Here is a 25,357-nt window from a genome sequence, read left to right on the forward strand (position 1 = left end):
ACTTTGTTAATGAGCGCGTTTACAGGCACGTTCTTAACCCCAGTGCTCGAATTGAGGGGGGGCTGGGGGGATCCGGGACCCCCCATAAGGTATTAGGGACCCCCCATAAGAAGTAAAAAATATAATTAGGGGGGGTCCCTCAGATATTTTTATTTTAGTAAAAAATAATAATAACAAATCTGATTAAATGCATGCAATGGATACGGTAAATTTCGTGAACTGATTATTTACAATAATTTTTTTAAAGTTGGCTAGTTGCCATGTCTCTTTAAAATGAAAACGCCCCGCCCCACATCAAAGAGTGCTGTGCGCATGACATCGTTGACTGACAGGACTGTTTGATTGGCGCCGCTCCGTTGAAGCTAATTTTAACTTTTAAAAAATGGAGAAAAATAAACCTCCACTCGAGGTCGGGAAGAGAAAGCTTCTTACCGACTTTTTTGAGGGGTAATTGTCTCTCTCTATATATCTTTCTACTTTATATCTACCCACACCATATCGGGGCTTTTGTATTCCTTGCGTAAATTGGAAACATTTAGGCTTAAGTTACTATTTTTTCATTATTAATAGTCCTGGTTCTAAGGGAGTGCTAGAGATCTCGACGGAGATGGATAACAGCTTTTTAGTAAAGGGAGCGATCGTTGTGTGCTTTCTAATTTCCATTCAGAATTTGTATAAAACTTGTTTTTCATGCTGCCAGCCAGGACCAATGGCCACGTAAACACAAAGTTTTGGGAGTTACATACGCATTTATGCGTGATTCACTCTTGAAATAGCAATAATTGACATTGATTGCCATGGCATTGTTTGTTTCTGAATAAAGCAGCCTTTTTCACTGAAATGGTCGTTGAATAGTTGCTGACTTACTCACTCATAACAGTGCTTTTCCGCCACCTACTGGAAGTAACTATGTAAAAATCGCATGTGCTGAAATAGTTGAAAAATCCCCACCAACACACAGACTGACAGCCTGTTTTGGCACAATCTATATGTTTAATATCTAATAAACAAGTTTCATCCATTTAATCAAGTCTTTTGGAACAAACATTATTATCAGAGTGTCACATAATCCACATTAATCATCCAGTTGTTTTTAGGGTAAAAACTACATTGGTAAAAAAAGCTAGAATCATTCTGTTGGATGTACACTACTGTTCAAAAGTTCACGAGTCTCTTCTGCTCACCAAGCCTGCATTGATTTGATGCAAAATACAGTAAAAACAGTAATTTTATGAAATATTACTACAATTTAAAATAATAATACAATAAAATATCATTTATTTCTGTGATCAAAGCTGAATTTTCACCATCGTTTCTCCAGTCTTCATCACATGATCCTTCAGATCTGAAATATAAACTTTTGTAGCATTATACACTACCATTTAAAAGCTTGTGGTCAGTAAGAATGTATTTTTAAAAAATGTTGGGAAAGAAATTAATACTTTTATTCAGTATGGTTGCATTAAATTGATCAAAAGTGACAGTAAAGACATTTATAATGTAACAAAAGATTCTATTTCAAATAGAAACTGTTCTTTTGAACTTTCTATTGATCAAAAAATCCTGAAAAATAAAATAAATGTTTATTACATAAATGTTTGTTGATCATCAGATCATCATATTAGAGTGATTTCTGACGGATCATGTGACCCTGAAGACTGGAGTAATGATGCTGAAAATTCAGCGTTGATCATGCATTTTACTATATATTCACATAGAAAACAATATTTCACAATATTACTGTTTTTTTTATCAAATCAATGCAGCTTTGAGCAGAAGAGACTTTTAAAAACATTTTAAAAATACAAATATTGAAACCAAAACATGGCATTGTCTAGTGTGCAGGTAAAGAGGACCTCCAAGGCAAGCACAGTCCATTCCAGTTTAGCAGAGGGCAGTGGCAGGAGCTCAGCACAGGTTAGCAGCGACAAGATCTCAGAAGAGGACAAATGCAGTGATAACAGCTTTATATGGGTCTGTACCACCAACAGCAGCTCAGCACAGGTCAACAAAAGCAAAGAGCAGGTCAGCAACAGCTCAGAACAGCTAACTCCCACCAACAGCTCTGAACGGCTCAGCACCACAAAAACTCAGAGCAAGGAAGTTGATAACTGGAGAAATCAGTTAGAGATATGGAGGAAACAATACTCCCCATGGCTGTACATCAATGAAAACAAAATTGGATGTATTGCATGTAGAAATGTTAAACGAATGTGTACAAACAAAAAAGGTGTTCAAGTGGCAGAAGAGTGGGCTTTAGGGAGGGTCCAAGCAATGAATGTACGTGCCATGAGAAAAAAAATATACAAACACCGGGACAGTCAGGCTCATCAGAGGGCTCTAGAAATTGAAGCCCAGAAAGAAAAAGAGATCCTCCCCACACTAACAGAGAAGGTTAACGATGAGCTTGTCAGAGAAACAGCCAACAGTATAAGAACAGCCTACTTTGTGGCAAAAGAGAGATTAGCATTCAGTAAAATGAGCAGACTGATAATGCTGCAAGAGATCAGTGGAGGAAAAATGGGCCCTTCACACCGATCGGATCATACGTGTATCGCTATGATTGAACACATTGCCACTAAAATGAAAAAGTCAATGATAACCGCATTGAAGTCCAATGATTCTTTTGTGAGTTTGACAGTTGATGAAAGCAGTAACTTTGGCAAAAGCTATTTAATAATTTACTTGAGAGCAGATGTGACAGGCAAAGATGACATTGAAAACATTTTCCTTGATCTTGTAGAGCTAGATAAGGGAACAACAGCAGAAGCATTGTATCAAGCTCTTAAGAAAACCCTTTTGACAGCAGGTTTGGAAGATGAATATTTAAAATCACACCTGATCAGCATCGCCACAGATGGAGCATCAGTCATGACAGGAAGAGAGAGTGGACTGATTGCAAAGTTGAGAAAAGACTTCCCTTCATTGAAGAGCATTCATTGTCTTGCACACAAGCTAGAGTTGGCAGTGCATGATGCATGCAAGTCTGTAACTGGATGTAACCACTTTGAAATCTTTATTTCAAAGTTGTATACGTTTTACCACCAATCTCCAAAAAATGCCAGACTGCTCTATGATGCTGCCACTCATGTTAACATCTCACTGCTGAAGATTGGGCAGATTTTCTCCATTCGCTGGGTTGCCAGCAGTTTCAGCACTGTCAGAGCTGTTTGGCGGGACTTTCCAGCACTTGCCACACAAATGCTGAAAGCTTCTGTGGATGTTTCCCGCACTGATTTGGATCGACGAAAATGCAGTGGACTATTAAGGAAACTCAGCGGCACAGGTTTTGTTAAAGACCTTGCACTGATGAAAGATGTGCTGCGTGAGTTACAAAGCCTCTCTCTGAAACTGCAGAATCGAAACACATCTCTCACTGATGCCAGTCGGTGGACTCTTTTGACTATGGAGGTCCTGGAGGCCATGAAAACAACACCAGGAAAGTCATTCGCAAAGGCAGAAGGGAGGATAACAGCATGCATGTTCAAAGGCATCACACTAGAAGCCACCAAGGAGAATATCAACAAGAGGCAGTTCCTACAGGCCGTCATTGATAATCTCTCTGTACGTCTCCCTGACTCAGACCTTACTGAGCTTCTGACTCCACTCGAACCATCCTGTTGGCCCAAAGACCGTAATTCCCTTGTCCTGTATGGTGAAAAGGAAATTCATGACCTTGCTAAGCATCTAGGAGTAACCAGCAGAGCTGCTGTTGAAGAGTATAGGTTGTGGAAACTTGAAGGTAACAGTCCTGGGAAGACGATCAAGAGGCTGATTACAGCTAGCAAAACCTACCTGGCCACCTCAGCTGAATGTGAACGCGGATTTTCAGCCATGAGTGATACCGCTAACAAGAGGAGAAATTCCCTGAGGGACAAAAGCCTTTCTTCTGTCCTGTTTCTAGACGTCAATGGCCCTCCAGTGGAGCAGTTTGACCCAAAATCGTTTGTGCTCTCTTGGTTGAAAGACGGCCATCGGCTGTCAACTGCAACCAAAACAGGAAGGCAAGCACAGACAAAACCAGACAGACCACTGTGGTCTGTTCTAGATTAACATTTTTTCTTTCACCAACATTGCCTGTCACATGTGAACTCTTTGCTCTGCCATCTACCTTGTTTGCTTGCTTGGGCTTCCCAGAGCATTAAAAAAACACTCCTGATGCTTGTTTGTAAAGCATTTGGTGTACTTTAAAAAATACTGCAGTGACAATCAGTCTTTGTCTGGCTTGAATGTTATAAATACTTACTATCTGTGCACTCATGGAAGGACTCTTCGTCTTGTGTTTTCCTGGATGTTATTTGTGTCTCAGATATGACTTGATACGTGTTTTCTGTAACACATTATATATAGTTAACTTATGTTCAGTTCTCCATTTCAGTTGTGGGAAAAGAAACTGAGTTTATATATACTTTCTGTTGAAGAGGTCATTTCTCATTTGAGATTTTTGTTATCCCTGCTTCTGAAGAAATTGGATGCTTACCAGTAAATACTTACCGGTCCTGAGTTTTGGTTTATGTCTTCATCCACTGGTTCCTGAAATTACTTTGATGTTTGTTATGGATGAATCCTGAGTTGACTTTTGAGAATCTCCTGGACATGCCTATGTTAAACTTATAAACTATTCCAAAGACTGTATCCTGTTTGCCCAGTTGTCCTGTACTCTTTGAGTAAAGTTCCCGCACCTGGGTTCATACCTATCTACATCATTACAGCCTGATAGTATTTTTCCATTCTTTTGCTAATGTTTAAGTAATAAAAAAGTTGTGAAGATAGATATCCTTTTGAAGTTACTCACTGCTCTTTTATCACTGCTTTCGGAGACATTATGAAATAATTATTCCTGTGCCACTGTTGAATCTGACAGTGATACCATCCAGTGAGTCTGGAAGCCATCTGATTATTTTCTACTGTTTTTGAAACATTTCAATGTATTTTGAAGTTACTTGCTTTTACGGGTCTTCAAGAGCCTTATATGTAGTGCCTTGGTATATTTGCCATAGTTGCTGTTTTGGGTCTGCTGCCCTCTAAATCCAGTATTACTTTAGTAAGTAATTTAAAAGAATAATTATATATATATATATATATATATATATATTTTTTTTTTTTTTTTTTTTTAATAAATAAGATATATTTATGCATATTATGATCAAATATATTGTATATTTTGTATAAAGTGTATATTGCAAGACTAAACCTACATACCCCCCCCCCCCCCCCCGTAAAAAAAAACTTGGGGACCCCCCATAAGACTTGACTCAATTCGAGCACTGCTTAACCCTATTATTCTGAATAAACTGACAATGCATGTGGTCATGTAAACGCATTAACCTGTTTTCCTTTATCGGAGTCAAGTCATAAGTTTAAGTATAAACCGATCGACTTAGCCAGATTTCTGCCCCTTAGGCTAGGCTACTCTGATTTCTCCCTGCATTAACACCCGCGTTCTTCGGGCTTATTGAAGTGCGCATATGTGAAGTGCATCCAGACAGAGAGAGCACTGGTAGGAGGACATAGATCGAAAACTCCGACTCTTTCTTGACCTTAGAAATTATTAAAACGTGTTTTCATCTCGTGCAGAAGTACGGTCAAAATGCTGCATCTGTAACGGCATGAGAGGATAATGTGTGGCCGTAAATTTCCTTCTGACATGTTGAAATACTCCGAGTCAGATACAAAAATGATTAGGATCTTTTTTTACCTCACTGTACCGGGAAATAACCTGATCTAGCCTAGTAGGCTAATAAACACTCCACCTTTGCTAGCAAAATAGAAAAATATTCTCGTATAAAATGAAGTAATAAAACAAGCAAATTAATGAGTAAATAATCAATTTAATAATCAAATAAGTTAGCCCCGCCCCCTCACGATAATATCGTGTATCGCCGATCTCACTGGCTGACGATAGGACGATATGAAAATGGAGCATATCGCCCAACACTAGTAAGAGGTCAGCGACCCCTAGCGGTGAAAAAAAAAATATTGTATCTTTAATCAGTCATGTTTGGCCTCATCTTTATGATAGAAATGCTACAGCCACTAATTTCTTGAACAAGAATGTGGGCATCAGAAAATGCGAACTCAGAGCAAGGGTTTAAAGTTTTATTTTGAAACCTCAACCATTAATTTGCATATTTAGAAATATTTTTATGCAGTTTCCTGTGTTGTTGGCGTATGCTATTAAATTGTTACACATCAGTTCAACAGCACAAGTTTCGTCGACATTCCCAAATGCATGTTATTGTAAAAAGAAAAAAAAAATACTGTAGCTTAGAATAAAATAATACAAGGACCGTAAATGGTTTTGCCAAAATCTTAACTCTGTTGAACAGAACAGTAAAAGAGGGATAAAGGGATAGGGATCTTTGTTGTCCCAAAAATGTATTTCTTTTTCTTTCTACTTTGGAACATAAGCATTACATGGAGACTTATGGAAGACTTCTCCATGTCCCTCAAAAATATGATTTTGGGGATTTCTTAAGATAAATGCAATGGCTCATTTAAGAGAAATTGTGAAAACTCTTGAAACCATTAGCATTTACAGTACAACTCACATAGTTATCTGTTTTCTTGTGTCATTTTCAATGTTGTTGTTTTTTCCTGGTCGCTCAGCCTTTTTCTGTTTTTAATTGTCATTACTTGAAGCCACTGTTTGTGCTCCGCTTGCTCACTTTTAGGAAAACAGTGTGAATGGTAATGATAGATTGACGTTGATTTATTGTATGTTGTGGGAAGTCATCTATAATCTCTTAAAGCTCCAGTAGGTAGCTTTTGTAAACAAATATTTTTTAAAACTGTCATTATGTCCTGAAAGTAGAATATGAGACAGATAATTTGTGAAAAAATCAAGCTCCTCTGGCTCCTCCCTGTGGTCCTATTGCCATTTGCAGAAATACACTGCTCCCGGTCAGAAACAACCAATCAGAGCCAGGAGGAATGTCTTAGCAGTGTCAATCACGCTCGGGTACGCGCTGATCACCCCTCTCTTGCCCAGCGCGAGCGCGTACCGTCGTTCGTGACTCTCCTGTTCAAACTCGTTCATCCAAATGAACGAATCTTTTTTCGAGTCATTTTGTTCATTCAACGAACGAATGACTCGATAAAAGATTTGTTCATTTGGACGAACGAGTTCGAACAGGATCACGAACGTGCATCACAGAACAGAGCAAGGCGAGCATTGGTGCTTATAAAACGTAGTTTTTTATTTATTTTTGAAATGACCAATCGTTACACTAGATAAGACCCTTATTCATCGTCTGGTATCATTTAAAGCCCTTTGAAGCTGCACTGAAACTGTCATTTGGTCCTTGAAACGTTTGTGTCCTATTGAAGTCCATTATATGGAGAAAAAGCCTGGAATGTTTTCATCAAAAAACGTAATTTCTTTTCGACTGAAGAAAGAAAGACATGGACATCTTGGATGACATGGGGGTGAGTAAATTATCAGCAAAAGTTTTTTTTTAAAGTGAACTAATCCTTTAACGTTATCTTAGTAGCTATAACTTATAGAAAGAGTGCAACCTTATAAAGTTACATGTATTGCAAAATACATAATGATTTGAGGACCAAGTTTGTAGTCAAAGTATGGGCAGGCCATAGTCAATGTAAAGCATATTGTTGATGTTTCGTCCCTATAAGTGAATGTTCCATAACTGTTTATAATCTGCCGTCATCGGTGGTCCTGCTTACTAGCCTGCGCGTTCACGGCAGGCTCCGCTGTGGGGGAGGAGCTGTGGAGGGAGGAGCTGTGGAGGGAGGAGCTGTGGAGGGAGGAGCTGTGGGGGAGGAGCTGTGGAGGGAGGAGCTGTGGGGGAGGAGCTGTGGAGGGAGGAACTGTGGGGGAGGAGCTGTGGAGGGAGGGGCTGTGGGGGAGGAGCTGTGGAGGGAGGAGCTGTGGAGGGAGGAGCTGTGGAGGGAGGAGCTGTGGAGGGAGGAACTGTGGGGGAGGAGCTGTGGGGGAGGAGCTGTGGAGGGAGGAGCTGTGGAGGGAGGAGCTGTGGGGGAGGAGCTGTGGAGGGAGGAGCTGTGGAGGGAGGAGCTGTGGGGGAGGAGCTGTGGAGGGAGGAGCTGTGGGGGAGGAGCTGTGGAGGGAGGAGCTGTGGAAGGAGGAGCTGTGGAGGGAGGAGCTGTGGAAGGAGGAGCTGTGGGGGGAGGAGCTGTGGAGGGAGGAGCTGTGGAGGGAGGAGCTGTGGGGGAGGAGCTGTGGAGGGAGGAGCTGTGGGGGAGGAGCTGTGGAGGGAGGAGCTGTGGGGGAGGAGCTGTGGAGGGAGGGCTGTAGCCCAGCAGAGGGCAAGGGGGTTAGACCTGTAAGTTGTGCTTGTTCAAATTTTCAGGCTAAGTCAACATTTTCTCAAAACTCCCTACGGCAGCTTTAAATTTACCATCATTACTAATAGAAGGTTTGTGGTTTGTGGTTTGTCAGAATAGTAGGTTCATTAAATATATTTACAAATAAAATTCAGAGTAGCTAGTCTACATGTTCATATTGTGCTCCAATGTGTAGCACCTGCATACTCCAACGCAATACTTAAGCTACTGGAGTTGTAGGTTGTCACGGAGTGTGGGAAGAAATATAAATTAGAATGGAGACCAGATGTTAAGATACAAAAAGCCGACACTTTACTACATTACAAACAACAATACAGAACAGTTATTCAGGTGAAGGAAAATCTTTCAAATGACAAAAGGTTAGAGACTCCTTACAAATCATGATCTTTTTGGTTATTATCTTACGACCTTACTTGTACGAATTTGTGATTTGTCTAAACCCACGTGATGGGTAGGTTTAGGGGCGGGGTCAGGGGTAGGTCATTCGTAAGAATTCATACGAATTGGGCAACTCGTAATGTACAATATATTTTCCCACCATCGAATATTAGCGATTCACATTTTTATGTAAATTAATTATATAAAGCTATACTGTCAGTAAACAGTAGTTACACAAATTAATTAGACCAATAAATGCATTTATATTCATTCAAAGGGATAGAAACCAAATTACTAACATTAGGCATAAACGATTCCTTATCCTATGGCTCCCTCTACTGGGCAACATTGATATCACAGCCCTCATCTTTCAGTTGAAATGGCTGATGGTTTAGAGGAGGGGTTATAATACCAAAAATACAGTTATAATAGATGTATACATTTCTGATGCTCAGGAGGAGAACATCAAATTGTAAACCAGGGTTTCTGAACTGATCAGGGTTGGAGTTAAACTCTGCAAGACAGACCTTGAGGACCAGAGCTGGCAAACCCTGGTGAATGTGCTGTTCTCCTCCTGAACATTAGAAATTCATACATCTTTTATAATTGCCGCTCTTTTTGGTCTGAGGTTACCATGATGTTAGTATTCCTTTGTTGTAACAAATTAAAGAAACTATAATTTCCACCATCACCTTTTTATTTTGTACTGTTAATACTTTTTGTAACCTCTTATTTGCTTAAATAGAAAAACTATATACATGAAACTAAGCATGGTTGCTTAGAATAACATTGTTTCTCTACTTCATTTAATGTTGAATGACAAAGAAAATTAAGGCGAGATCACGAGAAAACTAGGAAGAAAGAAGAGAAACTAGAGGTTTGTATTGAAGTGAGTTTAAGATGAACAATATTTTCGTTCATATAGCTAATACAATGTAATAATACACTCTGTATATTGAGAAATGTTTAAAATTACATTACTTTAGACAGTCAGTGCAGTCTTAAAATAAAATAAAAAGAATGTCATTCATGATTTACTGTAAAAAAGAACAAAAAATCCCTTTAAAAAATCATGCAGACAGTCAATTAAATCATACAATTTGAAAAATTAATGTCATTTTAAAGTATTTTATTTTACTTTTTGTTTTTAAAGATTTGGAACAAGAATTTTTAACTGTTTTTGTGATTATTATTTCAGCATAAAACAATTGTAGTAAAGTGAAGTGAATTTGGTGTTGCTCACATAAACACACTGCACAGGCACTGAGGGTTTGAATATTGAGTTTATTGAGAAATGAAACAGTTTTCAATAGTTCCTCTATACAGTATGGCAGCTCATTGTGTGTCTGTTATTATATCAGACTATTTTCTGCGTGCGGTTAGAAATGTTCAGTAGGGGACCAGAGGGTCACAGGCGGTTTTAGGGTATTGGACTCCAGTCACAGAAAGTTTCCCTCCATCGCAGGGGAGAGCTTGAAATATCTTCACATGAAGGTACTTATCTACTCCGACCTTCACCTGAGAGAGAGAGAGAGAGAGAGAGAGAGAGAGAGAGAGAGAGAGAGAGAGAGAGAGAGAGAGAGAGAGAGAGAGAGAGAGAGAGAGAGAGAGAGAGAGAGAGAGAGAGAGAGAGAGAGAGAGAGAGAGAGAGAGAGAGAGAGAGAGAGAGAGAGAGAGAGAGAGAGAGAGAGAGAGAGAGAGAGAGAGAGAGAGAGAGAGAGAGAGAGAGAGAGAGAGAGAGAGAGAGAGAGAGAGAGAGAGAGATGTGATCTCTTCCATGTAAAACTCTATTCACATTGATAGCGACCTAAACACATTCATTTTCCATGACACAGCAAACATATTTACTCAACAAACTAGATTTAAGTGTCCAGCAACGCTACAAAGTTGAGAAAAGTTTTCTCTTATACAAATGCAGAGAAACTTTATACAGTGACGCATTTTATCTTTCTAAGAGGACGGAAAAATGACTGGACACATCACATCCGTTTAGGACACACTGTCTGCCACAGTTCGAATGTTGATTTTAGAGACATACAGATTTTGCCGAAAGTATTTCTGTGAAACAATACAAAATACTCATTTACCTTGACCAGATAGTTTGTTCCTGCCACAATCTGATGCTTAAAGGTTTTAGGAATGCAAACATCAAAATGGACTCCAGCCTGCTTCCCTGCCTGAATAAACAAATACACATTTTATATTCATCTATATTATTGTTATAATATTATTTTAAAAAGATTTTGTGTATTTGACCCTAGGGAGGTACGTCTATCAGTCAGATATCAGAAAACTCAAGTGAAATGTTTTGTGGCTTTAAGTGAAAAGTAAAACAGTTCTTTAAAAAAATAACACATTTTACAGCATCAAAAATTTTTGATGGCTGTGTTTTAACAAAAACACATTTACTACATGAGTGATTTTCTATCTCCTACCTCAATGCAGATGTTCTCCACCTCTCCATTGGCAGGCCCCTCTGTGCTCCATCCTCCAGGTCTTATTGCTGCATCAGTCATTGTGCTGGTGATCAAAGCTGGATGAAATAAACTGTATTATCAGGCAGTTTGTCTCACAGATTGATTATGATCCACTATTTATGCTGCCAAAATACCATGACATCACGTCATTGTAATTCCATGTGATCACATCAAAGAGACTGAATGAATAGCAGAGTTTCACTTTGGGGTGTTGTGTAATATTTAGAAAAACTTGTGGAACAGAAAAGAAGATATTCTGAAGAACACTGGGAACCAGTTGAACCGATATTGGTGCCCCGAGTCACACAACTTTGAAACAACATGAATGCGACAGAATTGTTACTTTTGAACAGTGGCGGGCCGTGCATTTCACACCTAGGCCTTCAGTGAATTAATAACTTTTAAATAGCGTGGCAGCGCACAGACTCTCTATAATTGTTGTGCAATTATAGGGTAATTGTGGTGAGTTCGGAAAAGGCCGGTAGAGAGAAACGAGCGAGTGAGTGAGTTCGGCGTGTGCGTTAGTGTGTAGGCTACAGTGGGAACCAGTTTAACCAATAGGCCTATGTACCCCGAGTCACACAACTTTGAAATGAGTGCGACAGAATTGTTATTTTTGAATGAACTATACCTTTAAAATTGACCCACAAAAGCATAATGTTTTTATTTATTTAGCCTAGTTTACAAAATACAGAGCAATGTTTAACAGTTTAGAGAATCTGAGATAACATGTTTTCTATTTGAATATTGTGTAAAATAGTAGGCTAATTTATTCCTGTGATAAAAGCTGAAAGTTCAGCATCATTACTTGCAGTCTTCAAAGAATTGATGAATAAAAAAATAAAGCAAACTTAAAAGAATCAGTATCTTCTACAGAGCATAGCCTACATTTAAAGAGTAAGAAATAAAAACATTCAAAAATGATTTTTTTTGTACAGATACAGTATGTGTGCGGATCATCTGATCATGTCTTCTCGCTTAAATGTCATTATCAAATACAAATCTGGTTTGCATGATCTCTGTCAACAGGAGCGCTTCACTCTTAAACATAAAGCTTTATTTTTAAGAGAAGGCCTACAAGATGTTATAATTTGAGAAATGTTTCAAATGCTTCAGAAATCATTCTAATATGCTGATCAATAAGCATTTATTATTATCAATGTTGAAAACAGTTGTGTACATTTTGTTAGGACGGAGAAAAACTAAACAAAAACGTTTTGACATGTAGTAGGCCTATAGCCTATCTCTCACAACATATACATTTTGTGTGAGCTGCGCTTCAGTGAAGTTTCATCAGAAACTGTTTGAAATCCATCAGCCGTGACACTGTACATGTCAACCGGCAAATGCAACTAAAAAAAAAATCAAATAAAACTGAAGATCCTGAGATACTGAAGACAGCCGCATGACGTCTCATAAACAGCTTTCAATTCACATAATCACAGGATTTATAGTTTTTAAAAAAAAAATACAATTTGGGACAATTTATGTTTTAGGAACATTTTGTCCCAATCTTCAAGCAGATCCTTAAAAAAGTAAAAAAGATTAAAGAAACAAATATTAATAATTTACTAACAATATTTCGAGTAAACCTTTAAAAAACATTGCTCAAAATATTTAATTTTTTAAATAATATTTTTAAGTTCAACACATTTCACTGAGACATAGGGGGAACAATAAATAATAAATAAATCCAGTATGACAACACAATATAAATAGATATATAATTTTATGCCAACCTTTTAGAGAGGGTGACTTATCACTAATCCAAGATATCAAAATGTTTGTCCTAATAGTTAACAAGTAAAAAATGCGTTGCTTTCTAATTTACATGTGACTTTAAATTACAATAAGTGACTCAATTCAATGGCTTTATTATGTGACAGTCTCATAAACAACAGTTGTAATCTCCTGTTGCATTTGAAGAAGAGATGAGAATTTGAATTTATAAGCTGTGTAAAATCTTTAGCTGAATCACTCTTGTCCTTTTGCATAGAGCAAGTCAGGATCTGAGTGAATGTTTTTTTTTGCTTCTATTATCATTCATTTTAATATATCTGACTTAATTCAGCTGTTCGTCATGGATTGAATATGAAAGTCAGTTACTGTACATTCAAGAAAGATTATGTCCAAATTAAATACTTTGTAAATGATTGAGTTTTTGAGACTGGTGTCCGCTTGGTGTTTGTGAGTTTTTAATCACTTCAGACTGTTTTATGTTGTTGTATAAGTTTCTGGCCAACAAAAGTTCTTGATTGTTTACAAAGATAAGTTAGAAATTTGATACTGTCGAATCAATCCAAGTGGCCTGACACATCTTTAATTATTCTCTCAAAGTGTCTTTTATGTCTCTGTATGTGTCATTCCTTAAAAAAAAAAAAATAATAATAATATTACAAAACTAATGCATTATTAATATTCAAGGTACACATTTGATCAGATCATGAATTCCCTGGGAATCGCATGACCTTGCCTTTGCTCTACTGTTTGAGCAACAGAAACATTATTTCCCCAAAAGCGTAAATCTGTCATCTAAAGAGATTTCAAAATAAATTACAGTTTATTTTATTTCACCATAACCAGTTGTTCCAGTTGGCCAGTTTATGTTCACAGTTGGTTTATGTATCTATTTGTCAGGTAAGTATGAATCAGTGCCTTTGAATGACCATTTACATTTATGCATTTGATAAACACTTTTGCTCCGTGACTTGCATTATTAATATTCAGGGAAGCCTATACATTTTATAAATTCCAGTCCATGAATTTCCTGGGAATTGAACCCATGACTTTGCCTTTACTGTTTGAGCAACAGGAACTCTACACTATTTATCATAAGGTGTATTTCTGTAATCTAAATTGCCACACGTTGTTGGGTGAACAGACGATTAACCAATGATAAGATCACATGACATACAGGGAACATGACGTGAACAATCCAAAACGTGACAGAGACAAGACCAAATCGTGACAAATCTAAATTGCACACCTTGTTGGGTGCATTTTGTCTACGAAATACATAAAAGTGTAACTTTCTGAAAACCGAGGATGTATTGAACTTTATTATTCTCATATAGAATTTGAGTGCAGAGGTGACAAGTTGGGTTACCTTTAATAACTAAAAATGAACAAAGCAAGAGTTGACACTGTAAAGGACAGAAAAGATATTTAAATATGAATCATTGTTTGTAGGGAATAACTACTATAAAAAGCAGTGGTCTTTACTCACACGTCAGGTGGCTGTTTCTGCTTTCTTCTGCCATCGTAGCTGCGCACGCAATAAAAGGGGTAAAAATATTGAAACGTGGTTTACATGTCAGTCAAATAGTCTCTTCTTGTCTCAGTGGCGGTTCTTGGTTGAAATGAGCTGCAAAGTAAGTTGATAGTCATTAACCAGGACTAATATGTTCCTGAGCTCAAGATACAAATAAAATCACGGGGGAAGCTGGAAGACAGAATAAATTTGGACTTCATGAAAGAATGACTGAAAAAAAAAAAAAATGTATTAAATCAATTTAAATTGCGCTAGCATTATAAAAACCATCAATCTTCTTCAGTCCATAAATAGCCGTTTCTTCTTAGTATTATCAGGTCATAAACATGCTTGTTATCTTGCAATTTTATTAGTAACTTGTACATGACAAAGACATTTTATGATATGCCTATACAACTGAAATGTATAACTTAAAATTATGAAGAATTAATGCAATTTCCCTTTCCCACAGCTTTTAAGCTTTTTGCCAAATGTCTTCGTTGGCCTCACTCTTTTATGCACTTTCACATTCAACACATTCTGTCAACATTATCTGTGATGGAGGAGTCATCACACGTTAAAGCTGATATTGTCTTTGGGTATCAGTAATGTTGTCAAATATAAGTCCTTATTGCAACAGGTTGCCCTCTTTTGTATATCCTGTTTATTTTCAGGCATCATCATAGGAATATAATCCCCCAGGCTCTGAAGCTGCACCAGCAAATGCAGTAAACAGCTGTCTGGAGCAATGACTTGGATGAACCTGGACTTGCAGTGAAAGCATGCAGAAACCATGAAAACATCCATACTTCTCTTTATGATTCTTACATGTGCGTTGTACTGATTAATCTAATTTGACTATCGCCTGCTGGGTCAACTTGCATGTGGCTGACATCATTTAAAACTATCATTCAGGTACAGTGGTTGTTAAGCTAAGGAAAATAAACATTGTGTGACCTCAATATAAGGGTCAAATCTCTTGTGGGTCTTAAGGGTTATGTCAGTAATTTCTTCACATATCAGCCTATGAAACATATGTTATACAGGACATAAACGCAAATTTGAGAGCTCTAACTGGTTGTGTGTTGCCAGGAGGCGGAGCCAAAGAGTGGGGAAATCACATTCCTAGGGGGCGCTACAGAGTCTGAGAGAGTGCGAGGTGTAACTTCACATCTCTCCCTTACTTTACATCATAGTGGGACATTATATAACAAATTTCATCGCTCTATGAGGTCTTCTTGTTAGAAATGTCAACCCTAGGTCTAATTTTAATATCGTGCCTATGAACTGCATGGGTCAGACAGGCCTCAGCAGGGCTCACATATCAGCAATGGAAACATACGTGATATAGACCATAAAGACACACTCATTTGTTGAATTTAAAAGTTCTTTGTTATCTTGAATGGCATATTTTAAAGGCAGTCCATATTATCTGGTGTGACCAATACAAAGGCCTGTTTGACCCATATGCATTTTATGGGTATTAAACCTAGGTTTACCATTTCTAACTTCTAACATTTCTAACATAACAATGAGATGTTGCATCAAAATTACATATGATACAAAACAAGAAAGCAAGTTGAAATCACACCCCTCTCATTCATAGACCCTTTTGCACCCCAAATCAAATTTTTCAGATTTGTGGCTCTGCATTCTGTGAACACAGAACCAGTTAGCGGTCTCAAATTTCACTAATCAAATTTGTTACCAACCCCTGTATCAATAAATGTCCAATGCCAACATTTCCTAATGTAATTTGTGCCCCCCTTCCCCCCGCTATGCTGTCTCAAACCTCTATAATACAGTTTTTCATACAGATGAATCATTAAACAGTCAATTTAACCAAACTCTAACAGTCTGAATAATAATTGTGAAGGAACAATGCAGTCAATGCAAAACTGAGTGGGTCTGTGGCAGATAATTAATATATAGAGAAGGAAATGAATAGTTGAAATGTGTCGTGCTGTTGTAGTGTGGTGGGTGTATGACAAGTCTGTAAAATGGTGCTGAGTAATGGCCAATGACAGCACAAGAGGAAACCAGGGAGTTAAAATAAAGTTGAAATAAAGAGTTATTTTTGTTTGTTTTTGAGCACAAAAAGTATTCTCGACGCTTGATAAACTTGAGATTGAGTCACTGTAGTCACTTGGACTATAGACCCCTTTTGCGCCGACGTCACAATTACGTCACGGCGTTAGCTGGAGGCAAAACAAAGTGAAAACTGGAGGCGGCCAATACCATCCAGCACAGATTCGGCTACATAATAAGGATCTTAAATTATTATTATTTTTATTAAATGTCATATTGTGTTTCTGGGTGCAAGAATCACCTACAGGATCCAATTTGAAATTTTATCGCATAATGTTTTCTAAATTATTGTGATTATTTGTGAATCATCTATTGTAGGCTATACATTGTTGTGATTGATCGTGATAGACTTTTTGAAGAACCTGGTAAGAAAGAATAATCAAATACATAGTTAATTAATATAATTTTAATACATAAAAAAATATTTTTGTTTCTAGAAAATATTCACTGGCCTTGGCGCTGCATTGGCAGGACGCGCAATGTAACGTTGCCACAAGTCAAGACCATTCATCACATAGTTATAGGCATCTGAATATTTACAGGGTTTCCCGCAGCACTTTGTTACTAAGGCGGCCGCCTAAGCAACACACGCCTGCCGCCTTAACTACGTCGTCAAAAAAAATTATATGAGCGATATCCGCCGAGTTACTCTGTCCTGTTTTCCCCATAGATATCATATAGAGACTAGATGCCCTATTGGCCGCTGAGCACCGAGAAATACGGCCGCCATCTTGAACCGGTCATACTCCTAGTTTCCTTGCGTGGCAGCAGATAAGATGCCAGAGCATTGTGGAGCATTTTCCTGTTCTAATCGCCGGACCATCGAAAATAGAGCTTTTCACAAGTAAGTCTTAACATTACTGTACTATTGGTTGTATTTTGTGAATAGAATATTACCAGATAATCGAGAAGGAGCAAGGATATTTGCTATTACTGTAGGCCTACTGAAATCGTTGTGAAATGCTGTTTAACTTAACGTTACTACATCAGCCGGTGTTCACCCGGCATGGAGAGGTGGGGTAACGTTAACTGTTAAAGTAATAATTACAAGAGCTTCTAGGTTATCAGATAAGCATTCAACTGCCCTGTTGTATAGGTTATTTGTGTTTGCGCACATGATATCAGGAAGCAATGTAATACACGCATGACAGCGATGCGCAAATTGAGTTACCCCTCCAACTTCTAGTGTTACGTTAACGTATATCTTATCACACGCGATTTGGCTATTGATATTACAGAAGTCCTGTGGTAAAATTACATTATTAACTTACTCCATCTACCCTTGTAAAGTTAATCCGAATAGGGCTTTAGTCTCGACATTTTCCCCTCCCACATCCACATACAATAAAAAAGGTATAGGCTTAATGTTGTCCGAATTTAATTTTTAAAAATTACTGATGCAAAAACGTTGAAAAGCTTCTTCTCAATTTTTATTACAGGTGCCTGCGTTCGGTGGATTCGGTGGCTGCGTTCTGTGTGTGAAAGTGTGTGTGTGTGTGAGAGAGAGAGAGAGAGAGAGAGAGAGAGAGAGAGAGAGAGAGAGAGAGAGAGAGAGAGAGAGAGAGAGAGAGAGAGAGAGAGAGAGAGTGTGTGTCTGTTCGTGTTTGTTTCTGTTCGTGTGTGTGTGTGTCACAAATCATAAATTGTTTCTTCAACTTATTAAAATATCTTACTTTACTGCAACTACCTGTTTCTGCTTCTTTATTATATTTATAGTGTGTGATTCATAAAATACATTATATCCTTCATCACACATAATGTGTCTGGTCACTTTATATCTTATATCAGAATATTATATTACTGTTAAGCCTACTATGGATATTAAAATACGCCGAACCATGTGTCCTGTATCATAGCTACATGAATGACCTTTGCAGCAAAAAAAACCGCGTGAAAATCAGTTCAGTATTCTGTGAGATATGATTAATTTAATGCGCTGACAGCTCATTTCACCTGCCATTCAGATTACACTGAGCGGAGCGGATGACCGGTTTAAGATGGCGGCTCCAATTCTCGTCCGTGCCAATAGGCAGTAGCGGTCGATAGGGCGTCTATCTATATGATGTCTATGGTTTTCCCCATTTCAATCTTTAAATATGTGATAAGCCTTCGTGTTCGCTTCAGTCTTGTAATCAGCGCGTTCTTCCGCAGCGGCGCCACGCACGTCAGAACAAACAGAAGACCGGGTGTGTGTGAGTTCATCTGAGCCTCATTGGTCTGTCACTGCTCGTCAATGTCAGAATATTTGAGATGACCGATCAAATCAAAATAGGCGGGCTTTATGTTCGCAGCGCGAATTTTAGTAGAGAGCGACTCATAGACAGGAGCGACTACGGCACTCTAAAAAATTGGAGAACCACGGATAACATTACTATCAGATGTAATGTTATTACCTTGACAAACTAAAAAGACCCAAAAATATCTTAATTCGTGTTCCGAAGATGAACAAAGGTCTTACGGGGTTGGAACAAAATGAGGGTGAGTAAATACTGACAGAATTTTCATTTTTGGGTTAACTATCCCTTTAACATGGAAGCTTTACTGAAAACTCTCTTTCTCCGCGGGTCCGCGCCTGACGCGCAAGCGCACATTACACATCCAAAACATCCTACCAGTACATTCTCAACCTCCACTCATGTATCTCTTCATAAACATCTCCAGTGTTCAATAAACCTCTTTGATTGAATCTGACTGCCCTTATCCACTCCAATGTTCTGATTAACACATCAAGAGGAAGACTAGAGACATTAGAACCACCTAACATGCTAATTTCTTGTGGTGTTCCTCAAGGCTCCTCTATTATTTAACCTATCCATGCTTCTTTTAGCTGGTGTAATCAGTAACTAACTTGTAGCTTGTTACACATTTTTAAATTAGCTAACAACATTACTGATTATTTTACATAATAATCAGGTGTTGCTAGCTACTTGCTACTAAGAACCTCAATTACACTTGGCAGGTTTTATGCCGCTCTTAGTCACAACACGAAGGCTGAAGTTCTTTTAACTGATGTTTAATGCACACTGGACTTAGACACCAGCACCAACACCGTAGAACTGAGAAAAGGGGCAAATATACAACAAACATGTCATACATTCAGATACATGGAAAACACACAAGACTTTAAACTCGTACATAAACAGAAAATACATGCACATACCACTTTTGCCTGCTTGTGCGCTAAGAGAGGTGGTTATATCTTGAAGCTTCTTGGTCGGATGACTTATCATCATAAAGAGAAACACTTCAAACTTTGCAATAATTAGCCTACATCGTTCCATCTGATTAGCAGAATTGCTCTGTGAAACCCAGACCGCAGTTTTGACTCGTTGTTCGGTGACAAAACAGGAAGTGACATCCAAAGGCACGATGGGAACAAAATAAAATATAACCAAAAACTCTTAGAAAGAATAAATATCACTTATATACAACAGTTGAGTATAGAAATCGCAAGCATTATAAAATAGTCGAAATATACAGATTAGACCAATGAAAAGTAACTGAAATAAATGAGTGTTGCAGTAAACCAGCGACATCTAGTGGAAATAAACATTATAGACACCGAAAGCTTTGTGACCGCAAACACAGGTTTGGTTCGATCAAAACCAACTCTGATGAGATTGCTCTGTTATTGCGGTCCATTTGAATAAGTCTGAACGCTGCCATCCGAACCCTGGTGCGCCCAAACAAGCGGACTGAGGCCCCTGAAGAGGGGTGTCTCGGTCCGCTTCCAAACCAACTCTGGTGAGGTTCAACTGAAATATGAACGCAACACGGACCAAAGATATCAACGAACCAAAAACAGGACGTGATGTCACAAGATGCGACCCTGAAAAGGACAGAATACTCAAGCACATAGACATCATATAGATAGACGCCCTATCGACCGCTACTGCCTATTGGCACGGACGAGAATTGGAGCCGCCATCTTAAACCGGTCATCCGCTCCGCTCAGTGTAATCTGAATGGCAGGTGAAATGAGCTGTCAGCGCATTAAATTAATCATATCTCACAGAATACTGAACTGATTTTCACGCGGTTTTTTTTTTGCTGCAAAGGTCATTCATGTAGCTATGATACAGGACACATGGTTCGGCGTATTTTAATATCCATAGTAGGCTTAACAGTAATATAATATTCTGATATAAGATATAAAGTGACCAGACACATTATGTGTGATGAAGGATATAATGTATTTTATAAATCACACACTATAAATATAATAAAGAAGCAGAAACAGGTAGTTGCAGTAAAGTAAGATATTTTAATAAGTTGAAGAAACAATTTATGATTTGTGACACGCACATACACACGAACAGAAACAAACACGAACAGACACACACACACTCTCACTCTCTCTCTCTCTCTCTCTCTCTCTCTCTCTCTCTCTTTCTCTCTCTCACACACACACACACACACACACTTTCACACACAGAACGCAGCCACCGAATCCACCGAACGCAGGCACCTGTAATAAAAATTGAGAAGAAGCTTTTCAACGTGTTTGCATCAGTAATTTTTAAAAATTAAATTCGGACAACATTAAGCCTATACCTTTTTTATTGTATGTGGATGTGGGAGGGGAAAATGTCGAGACTAAAGCCCTATTCGGATTAACTTTACAAGGGTAGATGGAGTAAGTTAATAATGTAATTTTACCACAGGACTTCTGTAATATCAATAGCCAAATCGCGTGTGATAAGATATACGTTAACGTAACACTAGAAGTTGGAGGGGTAACTCAATTTGCGCATCGCTGTCATGCGTGTATTACATTGCTTCCTGATATCATGTGCGCAAACACAAATAACCTATACAACAGGGCAGTTGAATGCTTATCTGATAACCTAGAAGCTCTTGTAATTATTACTTTAACAGTTAACGTTACCCCACCTCTCCATGCCGGGTGAACACCGGCTGATGTAGTAACGTTAAGTTAAACAGTAATAGCAAATATCCTTGCTCCTTCTCGATTATCTGGTAATATTCTATTCACAAAATACAACCAATAGTACAGTAATGTTAAGACTTACTTGTGAAAAGCCCTATTTTCGATGGTCCGGCGATTAGAACAGGAAAATGCTCCACAATGCTCTGGCATCTTATCTGCTGCCACGCAAGGAAACTAGGAGTATGACCGGTTCAAGATGGCGGCCGTATTTCTCGGTGCTCAGCGGCCAATAGGGCATCTAGTCTCTATATGATATCTATGCTCAAGCAGACATGTTTTTTTTTCTGATCATAGGAGCTACGTTGCCCATCACAGTTCAATACAGGTGTCTGAACCGCGTCTCCTTCCAGCAGATCTTCTTGTGTGTGCAACGAAGGAATTCCTGCCACTGTTTTGACTCCTTTAAACATTTTCACAGCATTGTATTGGATTTTTGTTAAGTTCCGTCGCAAAATCTTTTTTTTTTTAGGTTCGGTCTTAAAAATGACAGTATGAATGCTGAGCGAACCAGGACAAAATCTTTTTTTTCTTTCTTTTTTTCTGTCTCGACCAGAAGAACCAAGAGAACCGAACTACAAGTGTGAACACACCCTAAAAGATCTGAAACCAGCCATCCGTTCTCTCCCACAAGAACTTATAATATCAATAATAGTACTTTATAAACTCTTTTTTTTCAGATGTAGGCCTATTGATAACAATCTTTTTGCCTTGAATCCTGGAATTTGTGTTGAAGTCGGCCAGTCTGATGGGATCTTTTGATTTTCACCATTGCCTTTCAGTTTTGTGTGCAATACACACAGACAGTCAGTGGACAGGCAGCTGGTGGTCAGTGCGATTTACATTTACATTTTACATTTATTCATTTAGCAGATGCTTTTATCCAAAGTGACTTACAAATGAGAACAATAGAAGCCATTAAACTAACAGTAGGACAACAATATGCAAGTGCTGTGAACCTTCTCAGTTTAATCTAACGCAGTACGTGTCTTTTTTATTTTTTTATAAATAGAATAGAAGAGAAAGTGTTAGTATTACTGGATCAAGTGCTGTCTAAAAAGATGCGTATTCAGCCATTTCTTGAAAAGGGCTTCGGACTCAGCAGCTCTGGATGAGTTGGGCAGATCATTACATCAACAGGGAACAGTCAAGGTAAAGGTCAGAGAAAGAGATTTTGTGCCTCTTTGAGATGGCACCACAAGACGACGTTCACTTGCAGAGCGCAAGTTTCTGGGTGGCACATAAGTCTGAAGTAATGAGTTTAGGTAAAAGGGAGCAGTGCCAGTGGTTGTTGTGTAGGAAAACATCAGTGACTTGAATTTGATCAGTTGCATCAGTTCTGGATCAGTTGCAGAGATCTGACAGAGCAAGCTGAAAGACCAGCCAGGAGAGCATTACAATAGTCCAGTCTGGATAGAACAAGCGCTTGGACAAGGAGTTGTGTAGCATGCTCTGATAGGAAGGGCTTGATCCTCCTAATGTTGTATAAGGCAAATCTGCAGGACCAGGCAGTTCTAGCAATGTGGTCTGTGAAGTTCAATAGATCATCACTTACAACTCCTAGGTTCCTGACTGACCTTGATGGAGTTATGGATGACGAGCCTAGCTGAATGGAGAAGTTGTGATGAAGTGTTGGGTTGGCCGGGACCACAAGTAGCTCTGTCTTCGCAAGGTGGTGGTCCTTCATCCAGCCAGTAATGTCTGTCAGGCAGGCTGAGATACGAGTAGCGACCGTCAGATCATCAGGCTGGAATGAGAGGTAGAGTTGTGTGTCATCAGCGTAGCAGTGATAGGAAAAGCCATGTTTCTGAATCACAGATCCTAGTCATGTCATTTAGATGGAGAAGAGAAGTGGTCCAAGCACTGATCCCTGAGGCACCCCAGTAGTTAGATGTTGGGTCTTAGATGCCACACCTCTCCACGACACCCTAAAGGACCTACCTGAGAGGTAAGACTTGAACCATTGGAGTGCGGTTCCCGAGATGCCCTTCATCTTTAGGATTGACAGGAGGATCTGGTGGTTAACTGTGTCAAAGGCAGCAGACAGATCCAGCAGGATGAGAACTGAGGATTTGGAAGCTGCTCTTGCCCGTCTCAGAGCTTCAATTACTGAGAGCAGGGCAGTCTCATTTGAGTGTCCGCTTTTGAAACCAGACTGGTTGTTGTCCAGGAGGTTGTTCTGTGTAAGAAAGGAAGAGATCTGGTTGAAAACAACTCGTTCAAGTGTTTACGCGACGAATGGAAGAAGGGATACCGGTCTGTAATTTTCCAGATGTGCTGGATTTAGATTGGGTTTCTTAAGCAGTGGAGTCAACCGAGCCTGCTTAAAAGCTGTTGGAAAGGTACCAGTGTGAAGAGAGGTGTTTATGATGTGCGTGAGTGTGGGTACAACTGAGGAAGAAATGGCTTGAAGTAGATTAGTGGGGATAGGATCAAGCGGGTGGTAGGGCGATTGGAAAGGAGGAGTTTAGAGACTTCTGCCTCTGAAAGGTGCAAACCTGGTGCAAACATATCTGCTAAAACAATAGCTAAAGATATCACTCAATATCTGAATGATGAGTAAAGAAAATTGCATTAATTCTTCACAATTTTTTGTTATACATTTCAGTTGTATAGGCATATCATAAAATGTGTTTGTCATGTACAAGTTACTAATAAAATTGCAAGATAACAAGCATGTTTATGACCTGATACTACTAAGAAGAAACGGCTATTTATGGACTGAAGAAGATTGATGGTTTTTATAATGCTAGCTCAATTTAAATTGATTTAATAATTTTTTATTTTATTTTATTTTCAGTCATTCTTTCATGAAGTCTAAATTTATTCTGTCTTCCAGCTTCCCCCGTGATTTTATTTGTATCTTGAGCTCAGGAACATATTAGTCCTGGTTAATGACTATCAACTTACTTTGCAGCTCATTTCAACCAAGAACCGCCACTGAGACAAGAAGAGACTATTTGACTGACATGTAAACCACGTTTCAATATTTTTACCCCTTTTATTGCGTGCGCAGCTACGATGGCAGAAGAAAGCAGAAACAGCCACCTGACGTGTGAGTAAAGACCACTGCTTTTTATAGTAGTTATTCCCTACAAACAATGATTCATATTTAAATATCTGATCTGTCCTTTACAGTGTCAACTCTTGCTTTGTTCATTTTTAGTTATTAAAGGTAACCCAACTTGTCACCTCTGCACTCAAATTCTATATGAGAATAATAAAGTTCAATACATCCTCGGTTTTCAGAAAGTTACACTTTTATGTATTTCGTAGACAAAATGCACCCAACAAGGTGTGCAATTTAGATTTGTCACGATTTGGTCTAGTCTCTGTCACGTTTTGGATTGTTCATGTCATGTTCCCTGTATGTCATGTGATCTTATCATTGGTTAATCGTCTGTTCACCCAACAACGTGTGGCAATTTAGATTACAGAAATACACCTTATGATAAATAGTGTAGAGTTCCTGTTGCTCAAACAGTAAAGGCAAAGTCATGGGTTCAATTCCGAGGAAATTCATGGACTGGAATTTATAAAATGTATAGGCTTCCCTGAATATTAATAATGCAAGTCACTGAGCAAAAGTGTTTATCAAATGCATAAATGTAAATGGTCATTCAAAGGCACTGATTCATACTTACCTGACAAATAGATACATAAACCAACTGTGAACATAAACTGGCCAACTGGAACAACTGGTTATGGTGAAATAAAATAAACTGTAATTTATTTTGAAATCTCTTTAGATGACAGATATACGCTTTTGGGGAAATAATGTTTCTGTTGCTCAAACACTAGAGCAAAGGCAAGGTCATGCGATTCCCAGGGAATTCATGATCTGATCAAATGTGTACCTTGAATATTAATAATTCATTAGTTTTGTAATAT

The 25,357-nt window shown here is 38.5% G+C and overlaps 1 protein-coding gene and 1 pseudogene across 1 annotated transcript; one reads left to right on the forward strand and one right to left on the reverse strand.

Moving 5' to 3' along the window:
- Window positions 1-1,824: 1,824 nt before the first annotated feature.
- Window positions 1,825-3,935, forward strand: LOC143749314 (E3 SUMO-protein ligase KIAA1586-like; annotated as a pseudogene).
- A 6,032-nt stretch (window positions 3,936-9,967) lies between these two features.
- Window positions 9,968-19,932, reverse strand: LOC143749279 (cystatin-B-like). The gene is made up of 5 exons (XM_077241829.1): window positions 19,679-19,932; window positions 14,407-14,544; window positions 11,139-11,236; window positions 10,791-10,880; window positions 9,968-10,221 (listed from the first exon to the last, which is right to left on the reverse strand). The coding sequence occupies exons 2-5, from the start codon at window positions 14,438-14,440 to the stop codon at window positions 10,093-10,095; spliced, it is 351 nt and encodes a 116-aa protein (XP_077097944.1). The 5' UTR covers window positions 14,441-14,544; window positions 19,679-19,932; the 3' UTR covers window positions 9,968-10,092.
- Between the last annotated feature and the right edge of the window lie 5,425 nt (window positions 19,933-25,357).

This window comes from Siphateles boraxobius, unplaced genomic scaffold (assembly GCF_051911475.1).
Source record: "Siphateles boraxobius isolate OS27281-9 unplaced genomic scaffold, OSU_SipBor_1 24, whole genome shotgun sequence".
NCBI classification, from domain to species: Eukaryota; Metazoa; Chordata; class Actinopteri; order Cypriniformes; family Leuciscidae; genus Siphateles; species Siphateles boraxobius.